This window comes from Neopelma chrysocephalum, unplaced genomic scaffold (assembly GCF_003984885.1).
Source record: "Neopelma chrysocephalum unplaced genomic scaffold, ASM398488v2 Primary Assembly neopelma1_104, whole genome shotgun sequence".
In the NCBI taxonomy this organism is placed as follows: domain Eukaryota; kingdom Metazoa; phylum Chordata; class Aves; order Passeriformes; family Pipridae; genus Neopelma; species Neopelma chrysocephalum.
The window spans coordinates 1,725,939-1,744,076 of NW_020897768.1; the positions used below are offsets into that span (position 1 = coordinate 1,725,939).

General features: G+C 38.9%; 1 protein-coding gene across 4 annotated transcripts; it reads right to left on the minus strand.

The window, feature by feature from the left end:
* Positions 1–587: 587 nt before the first annotated feature.
* On the minus strand, positions 588–15,107 carry RAB23 (RAB23, member RAS oncogene family). Of its 4 annotated transcripts, XR_003536314.1 has the most exons (8): positions 14,962–15,107; positions 12,540–12,741; positions 11,620–11,705; positions 9,643–9,799; positions 8,028–8,110; positions 6,714–6,806; positions 5,639–5,859; positions 588–4,136 (listed from the first exon to the last, which is right to left on the minus strand). XR_003536314.1 is itself a non-coding variant. In XM_027696008.1 (7 exons), the coding sequence occupies exons 2-7, from the start codon at positions 12,692–12,694 to the stop codon at positions 5,720–5,722; spliced, it is 714 nt and encodes a 237-aa protein (XP_027551809.1). In that variant the 5' UTR covers positions 12,695–12,741; positions 14,966–15,107; the 3' UTR covers positions 588–5,719. The 4 variants fall into 4 exon arrangements, 3 of the variants coding, with proteins under 3 accessions (XP_027551809.1, XP_027551808.1, XP_027551810.1); XM_027696008.1 differs by having other exon boundaries at positions 588–5,859; positions 14,966–15,107; XM_027696007.1 differs by having other exon boundaries at positions 588–5,859.
* Positions 15,108–18,138: the final 3,031 nt, after the last annotated feature.

Below are 18,138 nucleotides of genomic sequence, written 5' to 3' on the forward strand. Positions count from 1 at the left end.
AGTGGCAATGAGTGTTACAGCTGGAGCATCACACCTGGATGCTCTCAGGGCCCCAGCCCATGGTGGGAGCACTTCATGTCAGGCTCCTTAACAAGCAACACTCTGGAGATCCATGGTTTTAAACTCCTTGGATGGGCACAAGGGCTCTGCAGGGGAACTCAGAGCTGCACTTCTTGGAAACCTCAGCTGCTACAAGGTCACCGTCACTGCATTTTGTTTGCAGAAACAGCTCTTCAGGTGGGTGCTTCAAAAGCAATCAAAGCTTCAGCTTTGAGACTGTGAAACGTTTGTGAGAGTTTGGTGAAAATAATTCTATAATTCCGCTTTTAAAATCTTCCAGCTATTCAACAGCAGTAAAACCCTTTACAATAATACACAGCATGAGTTTTCTCAGAAATCATGCTGTGCAATAGTTAAGTTGAACATAGCTTCTTGTTGCTTAGAATATTCCTTCAATATTTGGGGGTTTTAAGGACATGCAGGGTTATTCAGGCAAAAAGTGTTGAGCTTGGTTTTCTTTCTTAAGATGCTCACTGTTGTACCCCTAGCTAAAGGAATTTTTATTTTTATAGCACTTGTGCTATCATAAAATAGTTGGGTTAGAAGGGACCTATAAAAGTCATCAAGTCCAATGCCTCAGTAATGAGCCTAAAACATTGTGCAATTAATCCCTATTGGTGTGTTAAGCAAGCAAATTGTTTTTTTCTGTGTGCAAAACCATGTGCAAGAGGAAGCAAGAGTACGTTACTTCTGATATTCCTCAGATACCTGGGTAAAGAGGCAGACACAGATGCTGACTTGTGTTTTACTAAAAAAAAAAAATTAATACCAAAACAGCATAAAACCCCCAACCAACATATTTACCTGTTTCTTTTCAGAAAATGCACCAGGCATCTTTAATATATTAATAATAATTTAATGCCACTTCGGTGTCTACAACCATTGATTTAAACCTTGTCACTGTATTGGCTGACCAATCATGAAAAGAAAAATTACCATAAAGAGCAGAACAGAATCCATATTTTGTATTTCAACCCCAGGTGAAGAAATCAGAGGCAAGAGCTCAGAAACAGCATTTCTATTAGACTGGGGTGCCCACGCTTGTTTCTTTGAGGGTATCTCATATGCTGTTTTCCATCCCAGCTGTTGGCAACATACGGACTAGAATCAGGCACACAAATTTCTCCATCAGATTGAGGTTACACAGCTACAGGGTTATAGCAATTTTCTGAAATTTAATATACTGACAATTTAATATAACCACAAAAGTAATGACTTGTATCAGACCAAACAGTAAGCAAACAAACATATTTTAAGTTGCATGATGCAACAAGTGTCACAAGAGAACAGCAGAATTAACTTGTAGCGATTTTACAGGAATGGCATACACAGAATATTCAGTTTTAAACACCGATTTTTCTACTTGAGGATTTATGGTATGTTGACCTTTTTTTCTAAAAATCTGTTCCATTTAACTTGAGATCACAATGGTGATAAATACAGTTACATACATTATCTGTTTTAGCCACTCACATTTAAGTCATTTATTAGTAATGATACATCTTTATCCTTGCAATGATGGTGGTATTTCTCCTGGTCCAGATTAATTTTTAATTTTTTTGACCAACTTTAGTCAGTTCAGCAGAACTGACAAACTATTTATCAGTATTACCCTACTACTAGAAACCTGAGAATGAGTCTAGTTCAGTACTAGGACTCACCTGGCTTTGAGACGACTCATATAGAAGACTTCGACAAGGAACATTAGCAAGTTTCTCTTATTCCATTATAGCATCTTTTACCTTAAATCTAAGAATTGCTGTGTTTGTCATTCTATAATTCTGATTACCTGTTTGCATGCCGTATTTAACAGAAATATTTTCTTCTGTCAATATTATTTGTGCATTAGAAAGAAAATATGCACAACTGTTGCTTCCTACAAAAAGATGGCAAGGTTATTTTGATGAATTCAAGCCTGTTGGACCATCCTTGCTCTCTAATTTTGCTACAATTAGTGTTCAGGTACTGCAACTTCAACCCAAGGTCTCTGACCTTGTGAGGAAAGCAGTAGGGGCTCAGGTACCGTCACTGGAATCTGAGCAGCATGTGTGTTATCTTGCTGCATGACACAACTCCCACACAGGGTCCGCAAATCATGAATGCAAATCATTCATTCTGTTGTTACCTGGCAGCTCTCAACCTGAAGGGGTGAATTAACAGGTTCAAAGCACAGGCTCACTGAGTCTTAAACGTGTACCCCTGCATAACTCCCAGAGAGTGCTGCATGTTCGACTGCTCAGTGCCCTTTAGTTTAACGCACTTTGACAGAAGTGATGCAAAACTACCTGTCAGATACACTGCAGCCCAATAATGAAGAAAATAAAGTCAAATTTTACTGAAGCATAAGAAAATTAAACAGGAAGACAGACAGTGTGGTAATTCATTTTGACTACAAAAGGTAAGTTTTGCCTTAAATACTGAAAATAAGAAAGCTCCAAAATTGTCTTAAGTGGAATATTTAATTTTCTTTTTTATATTAACCACACACACACAAGCATAAAAATCTTAGTGTGATCAGTCTTACAACTTTGAGATTTGTTATTTCCAGTTGGAAATACATCCCTAGCATTACCGCTTTGCATCTAACGATGTCCCACGTACTGGGAGAACACCCATTCACTGAATGGATACAACACGGGAGTGACAGAGCTGTAGCGTCATTCATCCTCTTCAGTGAATCTTTATTTCACTAAGGCATTAACAACCACCGAAGTTTTCTGCTAATGGCAGTGTTATCAGCCAAAATTCAGATAATACAGCCAATGAACTGTTCAAGAAGTATAAACAATATACAGGAGTGCAATGAACATAAGTCTCACAGAACAAAACACTGTGTCTTGTGGCAGGAGCATCTGTTGCTTCTTAATCCAGGCTGCCATGGGCATAACAGAGCTATGTATCCTCACTACATCCTCCCATGCAGTCACAGGGATGCACAGAGAAGGCTCTGTACCTGTAGGTTTTGCTAACAAAAATATATGACATTTTAATAAGAACACTTTGAGTGAAGAATGGAACAATGATTGTAATAAAAATTATTCACGTGGGACAACACAAGTGCTAAAACATTTAGGCACATCTCTTCAACCAAAAGGCAACCGTTACTGCCACTGAAGAGTGACATGAATACCTAAGGGTTCCTGCAATATGCAAGTCATCTGGTTTCACCTACAGACTAAAGAACCAAAATTTGCAAGCAGCGTATATGCAGAGCACTTTGCAGAAAAATGCTAATTTGGACAGTCTCCATTTCAGTTGTATTGGAGAACAAACACTGCAAGGTCACAACAAAGAAAGAGCTACTTTAGATTTAAGATGGGAATAAAATTAAAACTCACCCAGTGATGCACTAAAGTATATGTACTACATTTCAACATATCCTAAATTTATAGTCTGTCAAGTCCCCACCTATGAAAATTTCTGCTGAGTTTTCAGTTCTTAAAACAGTGATTTATAGTGACAGACTTTAAATACAAACAACCTACGTTAATAGTACAGTGTTACAGTATGGTGTGTAATAGTACAAATGGTCATTATACATAGTAAAGACTTACTTTTCAGTATGCTGTACAAAGTCAAGGCAAAAAAAGATGTTTCAGACACTTTGTGATTTTCTTTTTCAAGAAAAATGAATAAAAAATGTAAAACTGGCGACAGACAATGAAATGCAAAAACAGTTGTCAAAATTCTTAATGCACACACTCTACCCTAAGTTGTAAGGTGGCCCCATGATGTTCAACCATCTTATCCCCATCTTATCCTTAGTTCTTAAATTGTTAAGACAGATATGATTTGACTCCACTTATACATACAGTGAGTAAATGCATGTGTTAAAAAATAAAGGCCTTTATCCAAGAGAACATACAGGAGACATTACAGTGAAGAGCACATGGTTTCGCTGCAATAGCAGAAGGGACGGAGTGCCTTGAAGGCCGCCTTCTTGCCAGCAACAGGAGATCTCTAACAGCTTGTCAAAGAAACAATGGTACTCGGTAGAAAGTCTAATACAGTAAACACAAAATACAGAGTTCAGAGATCTTTAGTGTTTGTGCATAACTTGCCACCCATTTCTCTCCCTGCAGACAGTGGGAAAAAGAATACATTTCAGTTTTCATACTCAATGACTTAGAAAGAAAGTCAGTCAAGCTTCCTACATGAATTCACATAGTGAAAAGTCCTTCCTTCAAAAATATACAGGATCACTCAATTCATTTTCATTCTCATACACCATTTAAAAAACTATTAAAACTCTGATTTTTTTAAGCAGCATATTTTGCATTTGTCAGTGCCAGACTTGTTGTAGAAATCTTAGAAAGTTAAAATTATATCATACCATACAAAACCATGTAAACAAAATGGATAGTTTTTAAAAGGCATGCATGCTCTTGAAGACGATTTATAAAGTGTTCATCTTTGCTAAATAAAAGGTGTCTTGCTTAGCATTTTTAAAAGCACCATAGTGATTTAGGAGCCTAAGCCCAAATAACTTTAAATTAGATTTGGGCTCCTAAACATCTGAATCAATTCTGTAAAATTACTGAAGCACTTTGAAAATTTTTTGCCATGTCTCTGATCTTGCAGAATTAGATTTCCTTAACCAGCAGCTAGCTTTGAATCTGAGACAACATTCAAGAATGTCTCATTAATATAATCAGCTGCAAGTTTTTGGATCCTCCATAACTTAGTTCATGGTATCTATGAAAAAATTTTCTAATAAGATAAATACTTTGTGACACCACTTTGCAAGTTCCTCTTTCACAGGATACAACAATCAAATTTGAACAAGAATATGACTTATGTTCCCTCTGAGTAGCTATTAGTGTCATTTGTTCAACCTGTTAAGACTGAGAAAAACAAACTTACAAAACATCTGTAGCATAGCATTAGGTAAAAAGGAGCATTTTTGGCACCATACATTTTTAAATCTAAGCTTTTAGGCCCAAAGTATAGCAAGTTCAGTGTACCCAGTGGCAGCTGGGAAAGCCTCATCTGAAATGCAACATTTTTAAAGGACAGTTGGAAGATACTATTTTATGATCATTAGCTGATCTCCAAGTAACACATACACTGGAACCAAGCCTAAATATTCATCCCAAACGTTGACATATATACCTTAGTACACATATATATATAATGCAAGGATCTTGCACACACAGAATTGCCAGAATCCATATTGATATGGTCAGGGATAAAATGCAGGATGTCTTTTTGTTCTTCATTTATCTTCTTAGTGTCCTGACTAACAAATTCTAACATTTTCTTTGAAGTTTAGCTGCACGGTTGCTATGTTACCTTGGGCCACAGAGTTACAGTCCGTAGCTATGCTTGTACGTATTATCCTCATGTTAAATGTGCTTTGCAATTCAGCAAGACCTAGTTCATAGCTCTGTAAATAATTCCTTGAAAAAGGAAAAGCTTGCCTAATTTTTACAGTGCCCAAGGCAGCCACGGTTCTGTGTGTTGCCACCAGGTGTCTCACACCACACAACAAACCCACAGCATCAGCAAGTTCTTTTAAATCCACCCTCTATAAAGGATCCCACAGGCACAAGATTTGCTAAAGCACTGGTAAAAATACCTCTACAGCTGGTTTTATTCTGTATTCAATTGCACAACTTCATCCAGTTCACTGGGTTGCTTTATTTCCTTTAAAAGTGGTCTAAGGTATACTGCAGTTGCTAAAAGGACTTCTGTTTTTCTTGGTCCTCTGTTTGTTGGGTTTAAGGTTGATGACATCTCCACCATTAAGAGTGCTAGAATTTTGGCTGGAGTGACTTCCACCAGCTGTATTAAAAACACCTACAGAATTTAAAGATAAGAAAAGTATTTGTATTTCTTTACTTCCTGCAGAATAATACATTTAACACTTAAGAAGCAACACCCGCTAAGGCATAGTACTGCACCTCCAATGCATATGCTAGTTTTTAAAAGCTTTATCTATTTCTGGGTCAATTTTGCAGCTAAATTGGAAGCAGAGACAGTTGCAATTACTCGCCAGGCAGTATTTAAAGCTGGCATGCATCTATGTAATTGAAGGGCAGCATATGCACTCATCTGTGTATGTGTATGTTACTAACTGCACAAAGTTATGGGTAGTTGAGTAATATAATAAAAGAAAAACATGACAATTTTAAATTCAGAAACTTTGCTGATACAAAGGTAAGTAAAAGACCTGAATAAAAAGGGAGGGCTTTAAGGAAAATAAACAAACTGACTCAGAAATGCTTTAAAGGACTACAGAAGTTCAATGTTTCCTTACAAAAGGCAATTTAAAAAGACCTTCAGATTACATGCCAGACTCTTTCTCTGTGAGTCTCTTAAGTCCACACCAAGATGAGCAACACTAATTACATTTAAAAAAACAACAAGCATCCTTTCTGAAGTCCTTGCACAATCTTGTTTAAGTGAATTTAATAAAAGGACACTCGCCAAACAGTAGCTAGAAACTTTTATACATCAGTTTGACAGCCTTATAACTTTTAAGAGTTACAAAGTCATTTTACAGAAGGAAAGAGATGATACCCTAAGATAGGAAGGTAATAATTAGATCCTGATTCACCTTGTATTAATTCCATAAGGAAAGAGATGAGAACACAAGCTTTGATGGAACAAAATACTGTTTCGGGGGTTTTTTTTTATTACAGTATACATACCAATCTTGTTACTGCTTGTATGTAATAGTTCTGAATCTTCAGCTGTTTGTTGCTTGAGCTTTTGAAGATACTTATCAGCCAAATACTTAAAAACTGGAATGTTAAAAAGAAAAAAGGTACATCACTGAATGCTTAAAATCTTCATATTAAAAATAATGCATTTGTATCAAAATTCTGCATAGTGGCAAAAGTGCATTCAACATCACAGGCTTAGCCCAATCTGGTGAGTGATTCTCAGCAGGCCCATGTACCTGGGCAGAATCCAGGTTAGTCCTGTGTCTGGCCAGGTCTCACAGTGTGCAGCACTAGAGTCTTGCACATAAGCACCTCAACACTCCTGTCAAAAGCTGGCACATATATATTGCCAAATGTTCCAATTCATGCAACTTGGAATTTTTTAAAGTTGTGTAGGAATGTAATATATATATTTTGTTTGCAAGAAGCCTTAGAATAATAACAGTCATGTAAAGTAAGTCTATTAATAAAACTTGGCAGCAACATTTTTCTAATTAACTAATGTTACCCTCACTTCTATTGGGGAATAAAAAGTTGACCTAATCTGAAAAAATATATAACTAAAGCAGAATTTTCAGAACCTGTATGTGTTATGATTATTTACATTTGTAATTCAACTCATGTAAAGATGCTACAGAAGCATTTTACATTTTCTCTTGCAGATTTTTTCTCAAGGTGAATGATGTTAATAGAGAAGAAACATTCAGTTTACTATTAAGTTTAAATAATTAAACAAAAATTCATTAGATATTAGAATTCATGATTATTTAAACCTACGCCACAAAAAACAGAGACTGAAAATTATAACTACTTTTATGAAATTAAATATATGCATTAAAAAGAGGTACTTGGGAACTAATAAAATATCATCAGGAGAAAAAAGGCTGCACGAAATGCAATCTTTTAATTTACTTTATTTAAATATAACAATGAAATAATTGCTTATATCAATTATTTATTAACAATTACAAAATAATCTGTTCAGTTTGAACTTCTACATACATTTTTTTTAAAAGCTCAGTGTTTACTGACAGTCATTAGGACTAAACAGCCTTAACACCTTGGCACTTATAAATATTGCAGCTATGCACTGTGGGAGAGAAGGGAAAGACGTACACAAAGAAATGGGCCTAACACACTGATACCAAGTAACTCCAGCTATGTTTAAGGTGTGCTGCTAAGGAATATAAAAAGGATTGCCCACAGTGTGCAATGATGTGGGAAGTAACAGATGAGCTCTGAACTAGGGGGACACAGTGCAGGGGGCAGGACAGAGGCCCCCCCTGCTGCACCTCCTACCTTCAGTTACGTTCAGGTCTTCCTTCACAGACGCTCGGTAGAACCTCACTTTTAGCTTTTTTGCCAGTGCTTCTGCCTCCTCACTGCACAACAGAAGACAACTTTGTAAATTCTTATCTGTTTCACTTGTCAGCATTTATTCTTATAAATGAATTGCTTCCTTACAAGTTAAACATGGCAAAGTGGGTTGAGAAACTCAAGACAGTAAAAAAGTACCTGATCCTTAATTTCTTTACAATATCTCCATTATAAAAAGAAGGTATTTCACATGGACTTTCTTAATGACCCAAAGTAATCGCTTTTCAGTATTTATTGACTGCATTAAATAAGGCTTCCCAAGGGTTTGAAGGTGTCAGTAAAACCAAAAGAAAGGAGGCTGTAATTAACAGCACTAGAATCAGGACAATTACCACTGCAAAGTCAAAGCAACAACAAAAAAGTAATCCTTAAGTATATCTCAATGAAGCAGAATGCTAAGCAATGAGTGCAGAGATGAAATCAAGAATTATTTTTTTCTGTGAAGAGAAAAAGAACTTATGCTAAATTTTAAGAAAAAGCTGAAGAAACATATGAATACTTCCCTAAGAGAAGTCACATCATCAGAAAGATTACATTACTGAGGCAGACAGTGTATTCTGAGAACCAAACCTAAGTGACATACCATGAATAATGGAGGAGTTGAAATGCAATTTTGCTTTTCCTTTGAAAAATCCTCAGTATTCTTTGCAGAGGGAGTAGAAGCTGATTTATGCCATCAATAGCAAACAGATAAAAAAGAAAGCCAGTGTAGGAAACAACAGAAAAGAAGAAATAATTTAAATCTCTCAGGAAGATGGTAGAAATAAAGGAAATGGAGAATGATAAACTTCGCCATGCACTACCTTCTCCGTGATATGCTGTGGTAAATAAAAGTTAGCGTTTGTTAAGCTGATTTTACAGCAAGAATGAAATTGGTCATATACACAAAGGCAGAATGAACGAACAATAAAATCTTAAAAAAAACCCAAACACACAGCAAGAAAGATTCAGCAGCATGCAGTTTGAAAATATAACCACATACATATTTCTATAGTTATAACATTCTGATAAAAATCAACAAAACACAAATTAAAAAAGAGTGAAGCAAAGAATATTAAGATGCTTTTTCAAACAACCTGTTTAATACTCCATCATTTTAGCAAGCATTCACTAGCCAAACTATACAATGTGCCTTCACTGGTGCACAGCACCGCTTAAAAGTAGGTGTGTATTTTAACAGGAAGGAAAATTTATAGTTTTAGAATTTCTGATTTAAAAAAAAAAATTAAAAAGGGGACACAAATCATATCATGGCACAACCAAAGTTTTCATATTATTCCTCTATTATTTTTGGCTTCAGAAGGTGACGTGAAGCAAACAGAAAGCTCTTAGTTTTGCAAGCACATCTGCCCAAGTATCTCGTGCAGCAATACCCATCCTCTGTGCTTCTAGGGCATGTCTGGATGCAGGGCACAGGTTGGACAACCCAGATACTCTTTAAGTCTTCACCAGAAATTCCCACAGACTTCTGGTTTTAAAACTCATGTATACAGGGGGCACATATTGATCTTTAAAAACAGTATGATAAAACTCCTACTTCTTTATGCAAGAGTCATCAAGAAGATCAATCTTATTCTGCACAAGAACTGTGGGAATGTCTCCAACTTCGGTCACAACTTTTTCTTTCCAGGTAGGGATTGCTTTGAAGGAGTCTCTATCAGTTGTAGAAAACACAAGAACACAAGCCTGGGCTCCTAGAAATATACAAAAAATTACAAATACAAGTAAATACAAATCAGCTGACAAACAATAAGAAAAATCCATTATAATGTATTTAAAATACAAGGGATTTTTCAAGTTTCTCCTATAAAGTGCATTTTTCCTGCTAGCTTGTGCCAAACCACTGGTCATAAATTCCCCAAATGAAAATACATTGCCATATTATTTTGATTATTATTCCCACTCTTCATGATGGCTATGGGTCTGTTACCTTTAAAGCTAATTACAGCATGGTGAATATATGCAGGGGAAAGGAACAGGAGGGGATGTGGAAAGGCTGCAGAAAGGGAGAGGGAGGTTTTTTTATTGCTCACTGTTTTCCAGGCAGTTTAATGGAGACCAGAAGGCAAATATTTTTCCCGTACGCAGTATCTGTAAAGCACATTTCATGTTACTCTTTGTGGTACAGTAATTTGGATTTTGAAAAGCAGAAAACTTAAAAGTTTTCAGATGAAGTTGTGATTATTTCAAGTAAATTGTTTAGTAGCTTTTGGAGAAAATAAGTGTTGTATTTCTAATTCATACTCATTCTATCAGAGCACTGTGATAAGTTATACAAAATGTTTTGTTATGCTTTTGTAAATAAACCACAGTTAAACCCCATGGATACTGAAAAGGTACTTCCACAGCTGAAATATTAGTGTGTGGTCTTCTGACTGTCCAGTAGCCCTTGGTTATTCTCAAGAAACTAATTTTCCTTGCACGTAAACACATGCTGAGACACTTTATTATTTATATGCCTTCAATATATTTACTAGTTAGTAAGAAAGTGTAAAAGTAATAGATAGCTAATGTTTTAAGACTGTAGTATAATCTTGTGATGAATATCTCAGATTAATATAGCATGAAAAATTTTTAATCAGTATGAATTTTCTTTTTTCTGTGAGTTTCACCAAGTATCCCCCATTCCTGTGTTCTGTTTGTATTTCTTTGACACAAAGCAAAGTTCTCTTAATCATTAATTATGAGCTAGAACTATTACCAAAAAAAATCCATTAGTTTACAAATTGCTTATGAAATATAAAAAGGTCAGAGGACTGCAAGATCCTGAAACAGCATGGCATAAATATTATTTTATCTCTAAATGAGGTGATTTTATACCATAGCGATATATTTTTCCCTACCATCTGGCAATTAGTTTGCAAGAACTGAACAATGGAATTTTGCCAAGTCATTCATCTCTCTCACATTAAAAAACCAAAAAGAAATATTTCAGAACCATTGTTAAATTATATGGAAAGAAAGCTTAAGTATGCAATTTGTAACTGGCTAAACAGATAAACTGCCTTTACATGAATAATACAGTTTATTTTATGAAGTAAATACACTTTGCTTATTACTCTTGTGTTAAGATATTCAAGGCAGACTGTACTAAGCAAAAGAACTGCTGTGCCTAGTAAACTATCTTTCTAGGATGACTGGTAGATTTTTTTTCTCCCTTGGATTAATTACTAAGTTTTTGGAACATTTACAAATATGTGCCTTACAGAAGTAGTAAAACACTTTTAGAGAGAAAATATAAATTTGCATTTGATTGTTTGAATGTCTACATTCTGCCCAGTTTCTGTGCAGATATTTGTCTCATTTCATTCCATGTTTTCTAAAGGGCACTACTGAGCATCCTGCATAAAGCGGCACATAATTAAGGAAAGGATTTTGTACGAAGGGGAAAAATATTCAAGAATTGAAAAAGACGAGCTAAGCATTTAATAAACATATTACATTTTATGTATTTCAGAGATCTGCTGACCTAAAAACCCCAACAACTACCAAATAACAAACATAGTATTTTCACCTCTATAGTAGGCCTTAGTTATTGCATCAAATTCTTCTTGACCTGCAGTGTCCCATAACATTAGCCTGACATCTTCATCATTAACTCTGAAACAAACAGCACGGTTTTGTGATCAATACAATAAGAGGAGCAACTCAAAACAACTGACATGGAAATACTTATGTATCTACAGCGTAAGTAATCCAAGTCAAATTTAACTGGATTTAAACATAATGTAACTTACTATTAATACATTCACCTTCATAACATAATATGGCAACAGTCCCTCAATTACATCACACGCTCTTTACTGAGCATATGATGTAAGTGGTCTGTATTACATTTTCCTCTTCCTTTCCTCCTCTTCCTCTACATTTCCCTCTACAAGGAAAAATAATATAGACATCAAAACAAAACTTAGGTGCTTGAAGAATGGTCCTATTGTCTTTTTAATCAGCTTACAGAATTCATAGGATTTTCTTACTTCTCATTACCATAGTATTTTCCACTTTATCAAACATAATTAGGTATTACCTGCTTATACTGCATAAAGACATTAAATATTGTTTTCCAGTCATTTTTATCTACATTGGCTAATAAATTTGTGTAATCACTTTATCATAAGCAGTTTCACTTCTCCCATAAGAAATTATTGAAAAAAATTTTAAAAAATAATCAACACGTGGTAGAATACAAAGGAAACTTGTCAAAGAGCTTAGTACGACAGAGGTTCCAGATTTTATTTATAATTTTAAATTTTGGATGGAGAATAAATGATATAATTTTACCCCACAGTGCAAGAGAGAAAACAACTGCCTTTACTGTTCTTCAGAAACAGCAGGCCTTGTCTTCCAAGTCTTTGTAAATCTCAGGATTACAACAGAAGAAAGAACTAGAGAGAAAGGTAAAAGTTAATAGTATGTCATCTCTTTAATACATACTGGATTTGTCTTTCCAGGAAATCTACACCAATAGTTTTCTTGTAGTCTTTTGTAAAAATCCCCTTGCAATATCGCTGAATCATACTGGACTTCCCAACAGCTCCATTTCCTACAACTACCACCTTGATGGCCACCTCCATATCTTCTTCCAACATCTTTGTGTCTCAGGCAACTCTCTGGTTTATTCAGGAAACTGTTGATTCTGTCAACAAAGTAAATAGCTATTATGTTCATAAAAATGCTGTGAATAGAAAGCAAGAGGAAAGATGATCACACACATCAGGGTGCGTATAGATAGTACAATTTATTTCTGCCTCAGTCACAGACTGTTTAAGTGACCTCAGGCAAGTTATTTAACGAACTTTGATTTGCCACTTATTAATTAAAAATTAATAAAAATCGGAAATAGAAAATAATTTGTTGGGCTTATTGCAAAGATATTTCATTCAAGTTTTGGTGGATTTTTTTTTTAATGAGGAAGAAATGGAAGCAGAGAATCACAAAATCATGGAATCATTAAGGTTGGAAAGACCTCAAAGATCATCAAGTCCAACCATTAACCCAGCATGGACAAGTCCACCACTACACCTTGTCTCTAAGTGCCACATCTACACATCTTTTAAACACCTCCAGGGATGATGATGATGCAACCACTTCCCTGGGCAGCCTGTTCCAATGCTTGATAACCCTTGCAGTGAAGAAATTTTTCTTAATAAACCTCCGCTGGCACAACTTAAGGCCATTTCCTTTTGGCTGTCACTAGTTGCCTGGGAAAAGATGCTGACCCCCACCCGGCTACATCCTCCTTTCAGGTAGTTGTAGAGAGCAGTAAGGTCTCCCCTGAGCCTCCTTTTCTCCAGGCTAAACAACCCCAGCTCCCTCAGCCTCTCCTCATAGGACTTATCTCTAAACCCTTCTCTGGACATGCTCCAGCATCTCAATGTCTTTCTTGCAGTGAGGGGCCCAGAACTGGACAAAGTACTCAAGCTGTGGCCTCACCAGTGCTAAGTACAGAGGGACAATCCCTTCCTTGGTCTTGATGGCCACACTATTTCTGATACAGCCCAGGATGCCTTTGGCCTTCTTGCCCACCTGGGCACACTGCTGGCTCATGTTCAGCTGCCTGTTGACCAGCACTCCCAGGCCCTTTTCTGTCAGGCTGCTCTCCAGCCACTCTTCCCCAGCCTGTAGCACTGCATAGAGTTGTTGTGACCCAAGGGCAGGACCCAGCACTTCATCTTATTGAATCTCACACAGTTGGCCTCGGTCCATCAATCCAGCCTGTCTAGATCCCTCTGCAGAGCCTTCCTACCCTCCAGCAGACCAACACTCCCACCCAAGGGATTGTCCCTCTTGGTGTAGTCTGCAAACTGACTGAAGGTGCCCTTGATCCCCTCATCCAGATCATTGATAAAAATATTAAACAGGGCTGTCCCCAACACTGAGCCCTGGGAAACACCACTAGTGACCAGATGCCTGATGGATTTAACTCCATTCACCAACACTCTCTGGGCCTCTGTCCCTCAAACACGAGTGTGCCTCCCTCAGGTTTTTCTCTAGGGAGCCTGGTTTTATTCCTTTCCCCCTTCAGATCCAGTTTAAAACTTTCAGTGAGTCCTACTAACCCCTGTCAAAGATCTTTTCCCCATTTTGAGACAGGCATAACCCATCTGTTGACAGCAGGCTTGGTGTTGTGTAGACCCACCCATGATCAAAACCCACAAAATTCTGCCTGTAACACCAGGTTCTGTTTCTTTCCTTTTTATTCTCTGCTACTGGAAGGACAGAAGAGAACACTGCTTGTGCTCCTGATCCCTTAACCAGTGGTACCGAGGCTCTGAAGTCTCTCTTGATTGCCCTCGGACTTCTTACAACTTCATCATTGCCTATCTGATAAAAGCTAAGTTTCCACCGCTTTTTGCTGTGTCGGGATATCATCACAGTAACATTTCGCAACTGCAGAGTGGCAAATTTACCTCCCAAGAGGCACGTCACCCTCCTTTGGAAGAATGGGAAAATACACCCCTTGTAAAGGCTCTGCCCATCCCCCCAGTCGCACTCCGTGCTGGCAGAGCTGCGCTACCCGGCACCCTCGCTCCGCTCGCCCAGACACACGCCGCTTCTGGGCTGCCTTGGTTGCATTAAACGCCAGCCTACATCCGCTTCTACCGAGTGTTTGGCAAGCCCCGTTAGCACCGGGAGTCCGGATGGCCATTTTGGGCGAAGAGGAGAGATCCGCCCGAGGGTCTCCGAGCAGGTACCCACCGCCCCCTCCCGGCGCTGCTCGGGGGCCACGCCGAGGGCGGAGGCTCGGCCTCCCCGGCCCCTCCCGCGGCCCCAGCCCCGGCCCCGCTCCCCGCCCGCCCAGCCCGGGATGCCGCGGCCGCCGTCGGGTCCCGGCCCCGCCCGCGGCCCCTCTCACCAACCGCCTGCGGGAGCGGGCGGGCAGCGCTCCCTCCGAGGACACAGCGGTGCAGGGACAGAGGCAGGGAAGAGGAGACGGAGGGAAAGCGAGAGGCAACCGCTCCCTCGGGCCGACCCAACCCGGACGCACATCCCGGCTCCCCCACCCGGAAACGTCGTCAGGACCGGGGGCGCCGCTCGGGGAGGCGCCTGCCCGCTGCCTCCGCCCCCGCGGCGGCGAGACCCCCGCCGGGTGGGGGTTGACCGGGAGGCTCCTGCCCGGGGTTTGCGGTAGGGGCGTTGTCCGCCTGAGTCGGGCTTGAAGCGAGGGAGAGGTTGCTCTTGAGGGGTTTTGTCTGGGTTCCTGAGGAAAGATACGGGCAAGGCTGGTCTTCCTGGCCCCTGCGTGCATTCATCCCTGTTCCACTCCCTATCCGCCGGCCTTCCTCACCTCATCCTTCACGGAAAACAGTGTGATTAGCCACGGGCTTTCCTTAGGCCATCAATGAGGGCAGCTGCCGTTCCTGTGTAGCTTTTTTGACCAAGGTGTGCCCATCATCGTGGCACATGGTCTGCCAGCTCCCAGGTTTTATATAAAACAGGGTATGGTGAGTTTTGGCATGACTGTAGAGATGATAGGCTTAGAATCTGAAGATGTTCCCTTGTTTTGGCTGGCTTGGGGTTTTTTAAGTTAAACTGACAAAAAATGCCCCCTGTCCTAAATCGCCTTTTCATGCTGCAGAACACACCTCTTGGGCTGGGGTGGCTGCTCTCAGTGCCCCCCCAGCCCTCCTGCTACTCAAGTATGGCCGAGTAACACTCGGATATTGCCAAGTGTGGGTTGCTGAAACCTGCCCTGCCCAACTGAGGGCTCTTTATGCCTGTCCATAAAGAGCTTCCCGAGGCCACGTCTTCACTCTAGAGTCAACTAGTCAACTAGTGTTGCCTGTGCCAAAATAAATACCTTTTGGATTAGCACATTTTGCAGCTGCATCCCAAAAGAATTGTTAGATTTCGTGCATGGTTTTTATTTTGAAATTTATGTGTTCATTTTGTTAGTGCTGACACTGGCTTGCAGTCTCACAGTCTGTCTGATGCCAGGGCTTCTCTGTACCAATAGGCCTTGAATTGGAGAGCCCTAACATTATGAGAACTTTGTGACTTGCCTAATACCAAGTAACACATTAGAAATGTAGCTTATTATACTTCCCTGATTTTACCATGAGAAATGTGAGGTGTGTGGCTGGGATTCATCTCACCTTAGACCTATATTGTAAGCATTTGTATGATATTGCTCACTTTCAGATGGATGTCAAGTATTCCAGGCAGATGTTCCCCATTCTCTCTGTTGACTGGAAAAGGACCCTGTGGCCACAGCTGTATAAGGTTAGAGGAGATATAGCCTATGTTAAGTGCCCTGATTTAGTCAGTAACTTAGTGATGGCTCTAAGTAATTTTAGTTTTTAATTTTCTGTTCTTTAAATTCTATATATTGGGTAATGCTTTTGTGAAGTGTAAGGCTAGAACATGTGCTGTGACCTGTCTGTCCTGTTGGCGATGCACTGATATTTCTTTGTCAAGCCCCAATGATTCAGTGAGGCTAAACCATTCCAGCATATCGGATTGGGTATAATGTTGGATATATTGGGTATATTCAGGAAACTATTCTTATCATGTGCCACAAGGGAAAGAGAAAAATGGAGGAACTGATACATTCATAGATTTCAAGGCTTTAGCTTATACATGATTTGATGACTTGTGATGGGATCAGCCAGCAGTGTGACTTATTTCCAATTAAAAAATTGTATCTCCTTTAAATTTGTCTAAATTAAAATTCCAGTCACTGGATCTTACTACATCTTTTCGTGGAGACTGGCTGGCACCTATTCTTGGATATCTTTTCCATTGGCAGATAGCAGAGCACACATCGGCTGTGAAACTTCTCTTCAGCAAACCAGATATCCTAAGCTCCCTAAGACACTTACCACAATGCTAACTTTTCAGCATCTAGATCACTTTCTGTGACACACTTTTGAGCACTTTGAAATATTTTGATGTTGTAAGCAGATACACTAAATTAGCAAGCAAATCATAGTATTATAGTAGTAGATGTACAAAGGTGAGACAAATTCTCTACCTTCTAGTTTGTCTTCCCCTTGCAAACCCCCAAAAGGTCCCCTTTTGCCATACCATTTCATCAAGGTTTCCTATTCAGACAGTTTCCTGTATATTTTCCTGTGATTACTGCTTTCCAAGGCATTTTTTAACATAAGTAAGTAGCCAGAATCCTTTTTTCGCCAGATGTAGTACAGTGCAGCTAGTTACAATGTAATTATTTTGTTTGCCTGCAAGGCAAATCAAATTGATGTATAACTGGAAAGTACTGCCAACCTTTATTAAAGTCATCTCTTTGTTAATAGTAAGCTTTACATGAATATCACTGATTAATCCATAAAAATGTTAAATAATCTTTCACCAAGAGTCCTTGGGAGCGCCATTAGAGTAACTCTAATTTCTGCTTCTTCCATAATCACAACTATGTTTTGAAACCTCTCAGTGAGCCAATTCAATGCATCTGCTGCATGCCCTGTTTTTCCCACACAGTGTGTGCATTTCAGCAAATGCAATCCTGAAAAAACAAACCAACAACAAAAAGAGACAGCAACTTCTTAATATCATTTGTTTTCTGTGAGAATATGCTGCATGCTGGACTTTTAGTCACGTTTTTTTGTTATTGTGATGAAAATATTTCCGTTAATATATGTGTATTTTTTACTATCTTAAATCCTTCTAAAGCTGAATTTTAATGAATTTACTCATATAGAGTACCTTGGAGCTGAACTGCACAGTAGTTAGTCATTAAGAATAAGATCATACAGCTGAAGTAGAATGTAAAAGGTCACAGACACAAGGGAGCGGATGACTTAAGCTCACCGGTTCCCACAAGCTCCTAAATTTACAGGGGTGACAGTGGACCTTGCCGTAACAAGTCATGCAATGATTTGCAGTGATTCCCCATCTCAGCTTTCTCTCCTCTGTGCTCCACTGATTGACAAAGAGATGAGGCTGACACTTGCCAAGAGACACTTCTCTACGGTTCAGCTACTCAGACTCATAGATGCAAAACATCCGGACTTTTTGAAATGCTTGAGTTGGAGGTCAAGGTTTGCCTCTCAAATCTGCTGCCACTGATAAT

Excerpts from the sequence above, each read along its gene's own strand:
- RAB23 (XM_027696008.1), bottom strand. The coding sequence starts at position 12,694 with ATGTTGGAAGAAGATATGGAGGTGGCCATCAAGGTGGTAGTTGTAGGA. Across the intron at positions 11,706-12,539 it reads TTCCTGGAAAGACAAATCCA|AGTTAATGATGAAGATGTCA; the intron begins GTATGTATTAAA and ends TGTTTGTTTCAG. Across the intron at positions 6,807-8,027 it reads AGACCTGAACGTAACTGAAG|TTTTTAAGTATTTGGCTGAT; the intron begins GTAGGAGGTGCA and ends TTAACATTCCAG.